Raw genomic sequence first — 14,038 nt, 5'->3', positions numbered from 1 at the left:
CAACAATATGCAATACATCCAACCAAATTTGTAAAAATATAGAGGTATACATTGATACCAAATTTACTAACATTCAATCCAACAAGAGTTCAATTCGGACATTACATTCCAAGTCTAAAATAAACATCCCAACTAAAAACAATAAAACCCAAATTCTCTAGTTATTACATCCAACATTCTAAACATGTTTGACTAGTTAATATGTACCACTTGTCAAATTTCTACAATTCCAAACATAAATCAGAATGATGGATGTAATTGTCACCAAACATCCCTTAATTAACCACCAACCACCAGCAAACATAATATCAATTCACATAGTTCAGAGGAAAGCTATATATATAGATACTTATCATTTTTACATCTTGTCTTGGATAAATTCAAGCACCTCCATCCGCACCTCATCCAGCTCCTGCCTTGTGTAGGACTTTCGAGTTTTGGCTGCCCACTATAAAACAACCTTGTTCTCTATGCAATCCAGTGCAAGCTCACATGACTGTGGACCCTACATTATAGTGAGGGATCAATTTAATTTTATTACATAAATCCCAAGTCTGTAGGCATATATCTAGTAGATCTTAATAATATTTTACCTTCTTTCTGCTCGGAGGAGAGGGGTCAAAACCAACAAAGTCTTCATCATTTACCAACAACTGTTTGGCACTCAGCGGTTTAACAGCAACTCCAACATTCCGCTTATCAGCAGCTCCCTCTTTATTAACAGGTACTTGATAACTTGATTTGTCAGAGAACATAGGAGAGTGACCATTCGAAGCATTAACCAAGGCCTTAAGTTCAGCCATCTCCCGCTGATTTCTTTCCAACTGATCCAACAACTCTACCTTGGTAATTTTAGTCTTTTTCTCTTTCGGCAAATTGAAAAATGCTGTTGGAGTGACAAAGCCGCCAACCCCTCGAACCCTTCCTGCGTGCTCAGGAGTCTGAAGTGCCGTAGTCAACACATCTTCTGTTCCATGTGGAACAAATTCACCCTTCTCCTTCATTTCAAGTAACTCAGCCTGTAAAATAAATGCAAACAATTAGTGCATTATTTATGACGCAATTATCTTTGAAGGGAATGCAGTATTAAAAATATCACTTACAATTCTCGTATTTATTTCCGCTTACTCTTCAGTAAGCTCATCAGGATTCTTTGGCATCCTAGCCTTCCACCAAAAAATTGCACGATCAGGTTTCTCTTTCCGCTTTAAGTTCCCTTTCTTTATCTGTTAAAAAAGAGAAAATGTTTAAACTCCCTTAAAACTTAGAATTGTAAAGCCAAATAGATATGGTTATTACTTCTTCTTCTCGCAAACCAATATACCCCTTCCTTGACAAGCGGTGATGATATTTCCGTTTACCCACTCTACTGCTCTGTAACTTACGTTGTTCCTGCACCAAAATAAATTAGTAAAAATTAATAAATATTATTTAACCAAAATATATTTAATCATTTAGCAAGTAAAATGGCAATCATGTATATTTTATTAGTAGAATATATTCATACCAGCCATTTGGGGCTCGTCCTCTCTGCAACAAATTTCTTCCAAGGTTCTTTACCAACAAACGCATACTTCTTCGGAGGCTTCATCAATTTCTTCTTTTTTCCAATAAATGGCATCACATATTTTGCAGTTAAATCAGCTTTAAACTACCTCCATTTTTCACATGTCGATTGTAGCACAAGCTTCTCACTTTCTGGGGCAATTTTGAATGTGTCCTAAAGAGCCACATAATATAAATTAGCCACATAATTTACAGTCACAATTTAAATAAAATAAAGAAGTCAACAAGGGATATAATTTACCTGGACATCATCCCATAATTTTGCTTTTAGATCACAATCCACTTTTGGCCAGTTTTCAGTGTCGATTGGAATCATTGTCCTTGCGAGCATTTCTATGTAAGACTGTAAAGTAGGCCTGGTATTTCCGATGGGAACTCCAAAATCATTGTATCTAACTTTAAATTTCTTTCCCCGAGCTTTCTTCACCACTACTTTGTGAAGAGGTGAAACACCACGCGCACCTCCTAGCCATTTTTTTGCAGATTCAGAAGTGGTCATCGTTTCTTCACCACTACTTTGAGTTTGATATTGTGGAGGGACATGAACCAACTTTTCATTACAAGTCTCTGAAGTTTTGACATCAGGAACAATCTCATCATCAACCTTTTCAGAGTTATTCTTCCTGTCATTTTCTTCGAAAATTACTTTCTTGGCTTTTTGCTTCTTTGCCATTTTCCTCCCTTAGTCTGCATTAAATTGAATAATAAAGCCATCAGTTGAACAATATATTTTCAGTCCGTCATTAATTACAGTCAAGCATAAATAATAAATTGTAAAATCAGCAAGTACGAATACAACTATACAAGAACAATAATTTACGTAAACTGCAATCAGTAATTAATCACATCCGAAATAATTAAAGAAAAAATAATGCCATCAATCAGTAATTATGGATGAACTACTCATATGATTATAACAATGCAAAACAAAAGAAAAAAAAATTAACAATATATTTGACACATTATAACACAATTAAAGACAAATATATATGGTTCATTCAGTCATTCAAATTCCCATTTAGATATATATTTTACATAAAGCTACATCATCAGTCAGTAATGACATTAGGTGCAGGAGTTTTAGTAGCAGTATTTTTAATCCAAATTCCCTCAACATTAGGTCTAGCAGTATGAGCGACATCATCAGTAGTGACATCAGTTGCGGGGATTTTAGTGCAGAATGGGGGATGTTCCATGATCGTGTCTCCTAAGTCATCTTCATTATACAATTCTTGGTAGTCTCGAGTTGTGGAGGACAGAACAATAGACCAGGTAGCATCAACGGGATCTTCAAGGTAAAACACTTGCTTGACTTGGTCAACAGAAACATATTTATCTTTTTTATGACCTTGTCGACTAAAATCCACAAGTGTGAACCCAAGATCATCAACCCTTATTCCTCTATCATTACTTGCCCATTTACACAGGAACAAGGGAGCTTTGAATACATGGTAGTCTAATTCCCATATCTCTTGTATGATACCGTAAAATGTCAAATCACTTTCTACGGGGTTCAAGTCCTTGGCACTAGAAACCTGGACCGCTTTAGCAATGACAGACACCCCGCTGTTTTGAACAACGCGTATGGCTTGGCAGCGAGCCATCTTATCGTATCTGAAACACCTTTGTTGTTCTCCCTTAGTTCATCATTCACCTACAGATATGATAACAAATTTTAAATCCTAAATAGCTAATAGTCGTCATTACACTACAGATCAAAGAACCTAATACAACACTGACTTTGTTTTGAAACCAATCAGTAAAGAGCCGATTGTGCTCTCTCATGAGCCAATGTAAGCTTTTCATTTTCCCTCGGTGAATTTCTTCAAGATATTCCTTATGTATTCTGAAAAATGCATATGGAATGATATATTAAAGACACATTACAAGACTAATTACTGGATAATGAGGAATTGAAAACAACAAACTGTATAAACTCACAGAATATATGGAAACACTTCAGCGTTGTTTAGAAGGACATATAGATGTGCTTCATCTCGCTCCTTCTCTTCCACTGATTTTATTATCACAGCGGATAATGGACCTGATATCTTATTATCTTGGTCCTTTGGAAGACCGGGAGTGGAGTAATTCTGACTAAGAAACTCGGTGCAGAATTCCACGTACTCTTCTCCAAGGTAACTCTCTGCCATACAACCTTCGGGATAATAACGGTTTCGAACATAACTCTTTAGTACTTTATTAAACCGTTCAAACGCATACATCCACCTATAAAATACTGGTCCACATAAGCGTAGTTCCTGGACCAAGTGGACTACTATATGTACCATTACATCAAAAAATAACGCATGGAAAACCTTTTCTAGATCGCACAAGGTTAGTATAACATCTGACTGCAACTTATCCAGTTTTGACACGTCTACTACTTTGTTGCACAAAGCATTAAAAAAGAAACATAATCTAATAATTGTGACCCTAACATGCTTCGGAAGAATGGAGCGTATTGCAACCGAGAGTAATTGTTGGAGAAGAATGTGGAAATCATGTGATTTCAGCCCGTAAATATTCAAATCAGGCATGGAAACACAATTTTTTATGTTCGATGCATGTCCGTATGGAAGTTTCATCGACATTAATGATGACAAGAAAGTCCTTTTTTCTGCCTTTGACAAAGTAAAGGGAGAAGGAGGCAAATAGGTTTTCTTTACTCCTACTTGGGGAGCCAAATCAGATCTAACGCCCATTTCCATCATATCACGACGGGCTGCCGCACTATCCTTTGTCTTATGGCGCATATTTAGTAATGTGCCAATCAGACTATCACATACATTCTTCTCGACATGCATGACATCAATACAGTGCCTAACATGGTGAAATTTCCAGTATTCTAACTCGAAAAATACTGACTTTTTCTTCCATGGACTTTCAACCTTCTTTGGCTTCTTCATTTTCTTCCCAAATTCAAATTTGATTTGTTCTTGCTCTGCTAACACTTCTTCTCCGGATAGGGTTCGACGCGGCTGTCCAAACTCTTGTTGTCCATTAAAAGTAGCCTTCTGCCTTCTATAAGGATGATGTAGAGGCAAATATCGACGATGCCCTTGGTAGCACATTTTCCTACTATGAGTCAAAAATTTAGCTACGGTGTCATCTCCACAAACTGGACAACACTTATAACCCTTATTAACTCAGCCAGATAAATTTCCGTAAGCAGGGAAGTCATTTATCGTCCACATTAAAACTGCTTTTAAAGTGAAAAATGATTTGTTATACGCGTCATACATATTTGGTTCCCCTTCCTTCCAAAGCTTTTTTAAATCATCAATCATCGGTTGTAAGTAGATGTCGATATTATTACCAGGCTCATGCGGGCCAGGGACCAATATCGACAACATCATAAATTTTCTTTTCATACATAACCAGGGAGGAAGATTGTAAGTCACCAATATGACTGGCCAGCAACTATATCTATTAGATAGGCCATTATTGTGCGGGTTTACACCATCCGCCGATAAAGCCAAGGGAAGGTTTCTCGGTTCACTACCAAAGGATGGCCACCTATAATCTATATTTTTCCAAGATGGAGAGTCGGCTGGATGTCGCATTTTACCATCTTGTGTTCGCTGTTGCGCATGCCAACACATTAGTTTAGCGGTTGAAGGAGATTTAAACATACGTTTAAATCTAGGAATTATTGAAAAATACCACATGACTTTGGCTGGAAGATTAATCCTCTCTTCACCTTTCTTTGTCAACTTCCACCGAGAAAGTCGACACTTAGGACACTTGGTTGCATCAGCATGTACACCCCTGTACAGTACACAGTCATTCGGACATGAATGGAACTTTATATACTCTAGACCTAAATTGGAAAGGGTTTTTTTTGCTTCATATGCATTACTAACACATTATCTTTGGGAAGTAGAGACCCAACAGAAGAAAGGAGGTCAGTGAAGGCACTATCGGTAATACCAAACCTAGATTTCCAGTTATGCAACTTCAACATCGACTCTAACTTAGTACAGTCACTACCCTCATATAGAGGTTGCTCAGCATCGGCTACGAACCTCCTAAACTGATATGAATCATTATCATATTGACTCGAGTTATATGCCGCTTCACAAACATCAACAGTTTCTGAAGCAGCGACATGCTCCTGATCTTGCTCTGACGCTTCATCAGAGGCTTGCTCAGGAGGTGGGTCTGGAGCTTGCTCTTCAGGTGGACAACTAGCACTTGAAGATTTAGGACCCGTAGAAGCAGTCTCCCCGTACCAAACCCAATGCACATAACCTAGAAAAAAGCCATTGTCATAGATTTGGCCCCTGATTGTTTTTATAGAGAATTTTTTAAAATTGGTGCATCGTCCACAAGGGTAAGGAATTTTGTTACGATCTTCAGAATTTTCTTCAGCATATATCAAGAAGTTTTCCACCCCCATTTCAAATGCTAAAGAATCCCTATCTTGCAAAATCCATGTCTTATCCATCAAATTTCCCTACCTGATAGCCACTATAAACATTAAAAATCCAACACATACCTATTTATAATTATTTAATAAAAGGCATATCAAATTTGTGTTGGTTACTGTAGGGATTAATTATACAAACTTAGAAAGGAGTAAATACCTTGATATCCTAATAATTTATAGTACTAATTCATTACTCTAAGATCCTATACATATACCCAATTAATTACAAAACTAGACTAAATTTATAAACTAGACTAAATTAAACCAAGATAATTAAAACAAATTAAACCAAGATATTTAAAAATATCACATAATTAAAAACCAATAATTCCAACATTCACAGCCCAGACAATTGTTAAATTTCCTTCACATAAATAAAACTCAGTGAGAACTTGAGTATTGAAATAAATTTAGCCCATAAATAAATAAATTAAAATTATCTGTTACTTGTATTTGTGAGAAGGATAATTATACAAAACAATTACTTTAATATAACACAAGTAACAGATAGTTCATATCAGGAATGCAGAGACTTGTTCATATCAGAGAAATGACTATCATACAAAACAAGAAATGCAGAGACTTGTTCATATCTGAGACCTGTCCAAATGCAGCCCCAAACCCCCCCCCCAAACCACACTAATATGTATGAACAACCCCCAGAAAACACATAATTAAAAACAGAACAGAAACATTTACATTTACATCAATGTACCTAAAACATTGATTTACATCAGTGTACCTAAAATATTTAACATGACATAAAATTCCCAAAAACAGGACATAAAACCCCCAAAAAGAAACAAACATAAAACCCCCAAAAACATAAAACATTTACATGCACAAAGAAGAAAAACAGTAAAGAAGAAAAGAAGATAAACATAAAACATTTACATGCACAAAGAAGATATTAAACACAAAAATGAGGGAGATAAACAGTAAAGAAGTAAAGAAGAATATAACTCCGGATGCTTTCAATGTTCCGAAACCCCAATGTTCTAAACCCTCAGTGCTCCAACCTCCAAATGCTGTCTACCTCCAGATACTAGCTCCAACCTCCAAATACTAGCTCAATTTCAAGTTTAATTTGCTCTAATTTGAAGCTCCAAATCTTGAATTAAATTGGGGCTAAAATTAGGGTTTCAGAGAAAAGAGAGAAGAGACGGTTAACAGAGACTAAGGTAAGAAGAGAGAAGAAAGGTAAGAAGACTAAGAGAGAAGGAGGGGACAGATGAGAGAGACGAGAGAGGCGAGGGTCGGGGAGAGATGAGAGGCTCGCAGGAGGTTTTTTGGAAAGGGGGGAAAATATGTTAAAGTGAATTTTTTGTTAAAATTAAAGGGGGGAAAGTGTACTGAAAAGCGGGGGGGGGGGAGTTAAGTAATTTTTATTTTTTTTAAAAGGCCATAGACAACGGTTAACAAAATGAACTGATGTCAAAGTTAAAAACAAATTTGTGGCCTTTTTAATTTGTGAAGATAGACAACGGCTACTAAGTGAAACCTATGTCAATATGCGTATTCAACATCGCTTTTTACAAAACTGATGTTAAACTGCATTTTAACATCGGGTGCATTACATGCCGATGTCTAAGGACCGATATCGTATCTACTATTTCTAGTAGTGGGTAACTAGTGATATACTCACCCTACTTTATGATCTGGGAATGAATCCAAAGATTTTTTTATATGCACTCGATATAAAACTCCTAATTATATTAATTGAGATTGTTGGTTTAAGAATTTTGATTTTTTGGGTTACGCGCCACTTAGATTGTTTGGGCTCTATTATAAATTACAGAAGTTCGGTTGGGACGATCTTATAGCCCACACAAAACTTATGAATTTTATTTTTCAGAGATGATCCAATAAGGAGAATTCAATATAAGCATCATAGAAACTGAAGAGACCTGACAATAATGAATTTTATTAGAGAATTATAGTCGGTTTAGAAATCTGACTTGAAAATTTAAGAATAATAATATATTTGTAAAATTAAAATAGGGATAAGATTTTTTTATTAGTTTTTGACATATTAGAGACACATACGATGTAGAGAGTATATAGTTATGATTTTTTAAAGAGAGAATAAAGAAAGATTTTAGTCTTGTGATAAAACTAAAGATTAAATGTTCTTATTAGATTAATTATATTTCTTTATTTTCTTAGTTTTATAATTTGTATAATTATTATTCAGTAGTCATTTATAGAGCAGAGAAGGGTAGCCATGTTTATAATATAATTTTAGCACAATTTTTTATGTGATTTGATTGATTATGCCTGTTATAGTTATTTATATTTTCATTATTAATTTATGTAATCGGGCGATATAATGTATTAATTAGATAAAAATAGGAGTTATAAATAGGATATTTTACTCATTAGAGACACAAATATGATTAGCATAATTTGAAGTGAGAGTGGGATAAATAATGGAATTTTTAGAGGATTAATACTCGGGAGATATTAACAATTGCTTTAATTGGGTGATTAGCTGAATTAACAAAAGTTATTGACATGAAAGTGTGCTTCCAGATTGTTAGTACTTGAGAAAAATTAACATAATCTTAGTTATATGCCCACTTTAGTTTCTTTAACTTAGGATCTATGTAATTCATAACCATAATAGACCTAATTGCCGTAGGTATTTATATTCATTGTTTAACGTAATTAGTTTATTGTTGATTTAGTTGTAATACTTACCTAGCAAAATATGCATCACACAATCATTTTGCTGTTGAACCAATGAAAAAGTAATTGAGTCAAAATCAACTAAACATATCTCCTTGTGTATATGACCCACTTGCCACTTTGTACTTTTCAAATAATCAAAATGGACTAAGTTCTATAATTTGTTTTTGGAATATTTAGTTCATTTGGTTTATGAGCCTCTTCACAATGAATCCAAAAGAAATTATGCTTATTTGATTGTTGGGATTTTGTTTAACTTTCACTACGTTCTATCTATAAGATAGGTTCGTAAAATTACAATTACGGCCCAATCTACAGCGAGGACAGTTCATTGATATTTTATTCCTCGGTCGGCCCAATACGAGTATGTTCTCGAGTATTCTATACCCTTCAAAATGCTGATTATATGTATATGTTTCTCACATTCTTTAATCACTTATTCTTTGCACTCATCTCGCTAGTTCGTTAGTTCCCCATTTTCTTTTTGAGTTTCTTCACATATCACTAATTTTAATATCGGGTTTTAACCCATCTCCTAATTTTTCCTCAATCTATATCAACCACATCTACGGTGTCCATAATACTTACCATCATGACTTTTTGGATTCAAATTGGTAAGTGATGGCTCAACCTAATTCTTTGAACATTTATATCTTCTAGATGCCGACACTCATAATTACTTTATTCTTGATCATCGGACCGTATTTAGCTAAATAGAGATGTCAAATCTTGAATATTTTTTTACGCTAAGATTTTACCTTTAATTTATATACATTTATGTCATTTGTTGAAATTATAGTGCTTAATATTAATATATATTATTTGGCTTGAGTTCTTGGACTCATTTGAAATTTGAATGTGATTCGAAATTTATTTAATGTTTAGTATTGGTTCTCAATGGATGTAATTTCTAATCAAATCTAGTCCTCATATTCATGTTTCAATTTTGTTTATAGAGAAATGAATACACCATGATAATAATACTTTACATTTGTAAATTAGCACTAATTTTTAACTCCATTTGGTTTGCATTTTGTCGGTAAAATGCACATGTCAAATCTTTGTAATCTTTTCTTTTATCTATAATTTATTATTCGTTGTAAAAGGACACTTAATATATTGCTTGATTTCCATTCGTAGATACATGATGATTGCCAAAAAACAATGAAGAAAATGCTCCCCAAAGAATTAAGGTGGAACACTCCTTGGTAAGTAATAATCTTCTTTTAGCATCCTATAGTTTGTGTTTTTTTAGTGTTTTAATGGCCTAAGTAAAAGTTTTAGGGAATTAAAAAAGATGTTTTGGATCCATTGATTTATTTTTCATTGGGTATTAACCTTTTTTTGTCCCATTTAAAAATGACAGTAAATGAAATGTAAGATTAATCTTTTTTGACCAGCCTGACCACAGTTCTTCCCATCCCAGACCAAGTTTTTCTTTCTGCATTCTCAGATCATATTTTCCCTGATCTTTACGGGAGGGTCTGTTCCAGAATTACGAAGCTCTTCATTTTTTCTCTCTACGTCTGATTCACTTGCATAACGAGTTACAATGCAGTTTAATTTGGTCCTGTCATCCATTGGGAGGTTATGGATGTAACATCTTTTTCTTGTTGCTGCATAAATGTGAAGCGAGTCCCCGAATTCCCGGTTCAATGTCGTAAAGTTCTTTTCTGATGGTTTCGCGCACCCCTTACTCAGCAAGTACAACTAAAACATCTATCTTAATTGTTTAAAATCAAAAGCTTGATATATTTTTAATTGTATAATTGAATTTATATTAGTTTTTGTAATAATTAATAAAACTACTTAAATATATATGTACATAATAAAACATTAGAAAAAAATATGGATGGTACAAAAACGTATTAACTTATGAGTGGTGTTTAATGCCTAAATTTTTAAAAGGTTATGACTTTGATAAGATAAAATTTTCAGAAGACACTTAATATTAAAATATAAATATTATAGGCAAGTTAATTTTAATTTTCTGACTAAACTAAAACCGGTTGGTTATAATCGTTAATTAATTTGTTATTCAAATTTTAACAAAAATTCAAATCCCCCCGAACATTTCATGAAAATTTTAAATTTCAGCTGAAACTAAAACCCACTTAATTCCGTTGGTTATAGTCATCAATTGGATGATTTTGTACGCGGATTATACAATTTTCCACGAAAATTCAAATATCCACGACAAATGATTTTATGTAAATTTTAATTTTTTCTACCTAAACTAAAATAAAATAAAATTGGTTCCATTAAATGGTGGGTATTGTACGACCGCTATTCAAAATTTCAATATAATTTAAATTCCCCTCCTAAAAATTAGACGAACAGTACAAGAAATTCCCAATCATACAAAGTTCCATACACAATGGTTAAAAAAACCGGTCGTCCTAAAAAATATTCAACAGTGAATTGATTTCGCATAACAGTTTCCTCACAGGAATAGAAAATTCTTGAAAAAGTCCACGTCCCAAAAATGAGATTCGTTCATGATTAACCATAAATTTATTCAAAAGATCTTTAACACCATCCAACCATACCGATGCCAAGATATATCGATTTTAGTCATAAAAAATTAAAAAATATTACAAGTTCATAATACAAAATAGAAACACCAGGTAAATTCCTGATTTACAGATAATTTTTGTAAATATTTTTTTAGACAATCTAATTGTATGGAAATAAGATGTATTGATTTTAATAATAAGAAAAAATTACAAAAAAAAAAATTAAATTCATCTTGCATGATGGGAATAAAAAACTCTAGGACAAGTCTGATGCCAAAACACGAGATTTGTTCCTAATTAACTAGATAATTTTTTAAATAATTTTTTCGACGATTCAACCATACGGGTGTTAAGTTATAACGATTTTAGTCAAAAGAAAAAATAACAAAAAAAATTCAAATTCATCTTGCATGACACTAATAGAAAAATCTAGAAAAAGTCCAACTCCCCATATGAGATTAGTTCCTGATAAAAAACAGAATTTTTTAATGATTTTTTCAACGATCCAGGATGTCAAAATATATCCATTGTAGTCATATGAAAAAATTACAAAAAAAATCAAATTCATCTTGCATGACAGTAATAGAAAATTATAGAAAAAGTCCAACTCCGTAACATAAGAATTCCGAGTTAACCAAATTATTTTTTAAATATTTTTCGATGATCCGACTGTACAGATATTAACATGTATCGACTTTAGTCATCATAAAAATTTATGATAACGTTTCAAATTCATCTTAACGGGGAATAGAAAAAGTTATGAAAAGTCTTACTCTCGGGATTTGTTCCCGATTAACTAGGAATTTTTTTAATAATTTTTTCGATAATCTAATCCAACGTATATTAAGATATATGGATTTTAGCCATAAGAAAAAATTACAAAAAAAAATCAAATTCATCTTGCATGACGGGAATAGAAAACTCTAGGACAAGTCTGATGCCAAAATACGAGATTTGTTCCTAATTAACTAGATTATTTTTTAAACAATTTTTTCGACGATTCAACCATACGGGTGTTAAGTTATAACGATTTTAGTCAAAAGAAAAAATAACAAAAAAATTTCAAATTCATCTTGCATGACACTAATAGAAAAATCTAGAAAAAGTCCAACTCCCCATATGAGATTTGTTCCTGATAAACAACAGAATTTTTTAATGATTTTTTCAACGATCCAGGATGTCAAAATATATCCATTGTAGTCATATGAAAAAATTACAAAAAAAATCAAATTCATCTTGCATGACAGTAATAGAAAATTATAGAAAAAGTCCAACTCCGTAACATAAGAATTCCGAGTTAACCAGATTATATTTTAAACATTTTTCGATGATCCGACTGTACAGATATTAACATGTATCGACTTTAGTCATCATAAAAATTTATTATAACGTTTCAAATTCATCTTGACGGGGAATAGAAAAAGTTAAGAAAAGTCTTACTCTCGGGATTTGTTCCCGATTAACTAGGAATTTTTTTTAACAATTTTTTCGATAATCTAATCCAACGTATATTAAGATATATGGATTTTAGCCATAAGAAAAAATTACAAAAAAAAATCAAATTCATCTTGCATGAAAAGAATATAAAAATTAAGAAAATGTGTGACTCCCAAAACAACAGATTTTTTTCCGTTTAACTAGATAAATTTTTTTAAATTTTTTGAACCATCCAACGTCATGTTAAGATATAATTAATTTAATCTTAAGAAAAATTATAAAAGAATTTCAAATTCATCTTGAATAATAGGATTAGAAAAATTTAGGAAAGAAACATGAGATTTGTTCCTACTAGATGTTAAAAATAATGAGATGGGGGAATGATGTAGAACAGAAGAATTGGAAGAAGATAGGAAGTAATACACCTCTGCAAGAAAAGTAGCAAGACTTTGTATTTACCTCTACATTAGAAACTGAGATAAAAAGTGATTGTTTTTTATGAAATATCTCTTCCATAAGTTTGTTCAATTTATATAACTTTCATGTGTATCTTAATATGCTCTAGGAACTAGAAAAATGGTTGAATATATTATTTATGACCAAAATGTTTATCAACTTATGTCGAGATGACTAGACTCTTAGAATTCAAGAATGCCAAGAGATTAATAAACCCCACAAGTACACGTACATGTTCTATGTCAATATTGTTAAAGTTACTAATAGACATATCCCAAGTTGTCATGAATTACATTTACAATAACTCATTGCGTATAGATAAATAATATGTCTAACAAACTAATAAGATGTACCTTGTAGAGCAAGTAGGTATATAAAACCACCATCACCATTTGGAAACCTCTTTTGAGCTCTTTGAAAAAGCCTCGGCAAAGCTTTGCCTGATAAAAAAAATAAAGAAGCATTTTTTTAGAGGAGAAAATGTGAAAAGAAATGCTTACATGATACTTAATTTTATGTCACCTTTCATTTTCTATTTTTGACTTCAGTTCATCAATCCTTGCTTTAATATCCGAAGATACACTGTCATCAAGACATTTAATAACAGTCAGTTAACAGTTCATCAGATAAATTGCAGAAAATATGTCCAAACATCAGCCCCCTCTTTCAAATGTAATAACAAATAAATCACACATTTTTGCAATAATGATTTCAGTGCAAAATAATAATAACATCTTATAGAAAGTAAAGAAGCACCCTATGGGAATGTAGAATCAAAACGCTTCAGAGCTGGCAAGACGATTACGAGTTCTGTAAATAACATTGTTGTAATCTAATTCATATATATGAATGTGTCATAAATATGAATCAATGAGCTGAAGATGAACACATAATCAAGATAACATAGCATGTAGTGATGCACCCACCAACAGTATTAGATCAA

At 32.7% G+C, this 14,038-nt stretch overlaps 2 protein-coding genes across 2 annotated transcripts; both read right to left on the bottom strand.

Annotated features, from left to right (window-relative positions):
* Positions 1 to 384: 384 nt before the first annotated feature.
* Positions 385 to 1,004, bottom strand: LOC141702529 (uncharacterized). Its single transcript, XM_074506194.1, has 2 exons — positions 594 to 1,004; positions 385 to 505 (listed from the first exon to the last, which is right to left on the bottom strand). The coding sequence occupies exons 1-2, from the start codon at positions 1,002 to 1,004 to the stop codon at positions 449 to 451; spliced, it is 468 nt and encodes a 155-aa protein (XP_074362295.1). The 3' UTR covers positions 385 to 448.
* Positions 1,005 to 4,715: 3,711 nt separating this feature from the next.
* LOC141702528 (uncharacterized) lies at positions 4,716 to 6,016 on the bottom strand. Its single transcript, XM_074506193.1, has 2 exons — positions 5,433 to 6,016; positions 4,716 to 5,337 (listed from the first exon to the last, which is right to left on the bottom strand). Exons 1-2 carry the CDS (start codon positions 6,014 to 6,016, stop codon positions 4,716 to 4,718), a joined length of 1,206 nt encoding a protein of 401 aa, XP_074362294.1.
* Between the last annotated feature and the right edge of the window lie 8,022 nt (positions 6,017 to 14,038).

The sequence above is a fragment of the Apium graveolens genome, unplaced genomic scaffold (assembly GCF_009905375.1).
Source record: "Apium graveolens cultivar Ventura unplaced genomic scaffold, ASM990537v1 ctg5265, whole genome shotgun sequence".
Taxonomy (NCBI): domain Eukaryota; kingdom Viridiplantae; phylum Streptophyta; class Magnoliopsida; order Apiales; family Apiaceae; genus Apium; species Apium graveolens.
This window is presented reverse-complemented; position numbering and strand designations above follow the sequence as displayed.

What these genes read in the sequence shown, in the direction of transcription:
- LOC141702529 (XM_074506194.1), bottom strand. Translation starts at nt 1,004, where the DNA reads ATGAAGGAGAAGGGTGAATTTGTTCCACATGGAACAGAAGATGTGTTG. An exon ending in CTCCTCCGAGCAGAAAGAAG is followed by an intron (nt 506 to 593) that starts GTAAAATATTAT and finishes ACTATAATGTAG; the next exon opens with GGTCCACAGTCATGTGAGCT.
- LOC141702528 (XM_074506193.1), bottom strand. Translation starts at nt 6,016, where the DNA reads ATGGATAAGACATGGATTTTGCAAGATAGGGATTCTTTAGCATTTGAA. An exon ending in CTACTTCCCAAAGATAATGT is followed by an intron (nt 5,338 to 5,432) that starts GTTAGTAATGCA and finishes TGTACTGTACAG; the next exon opens with GGGTGTACATGCTGATGCAA.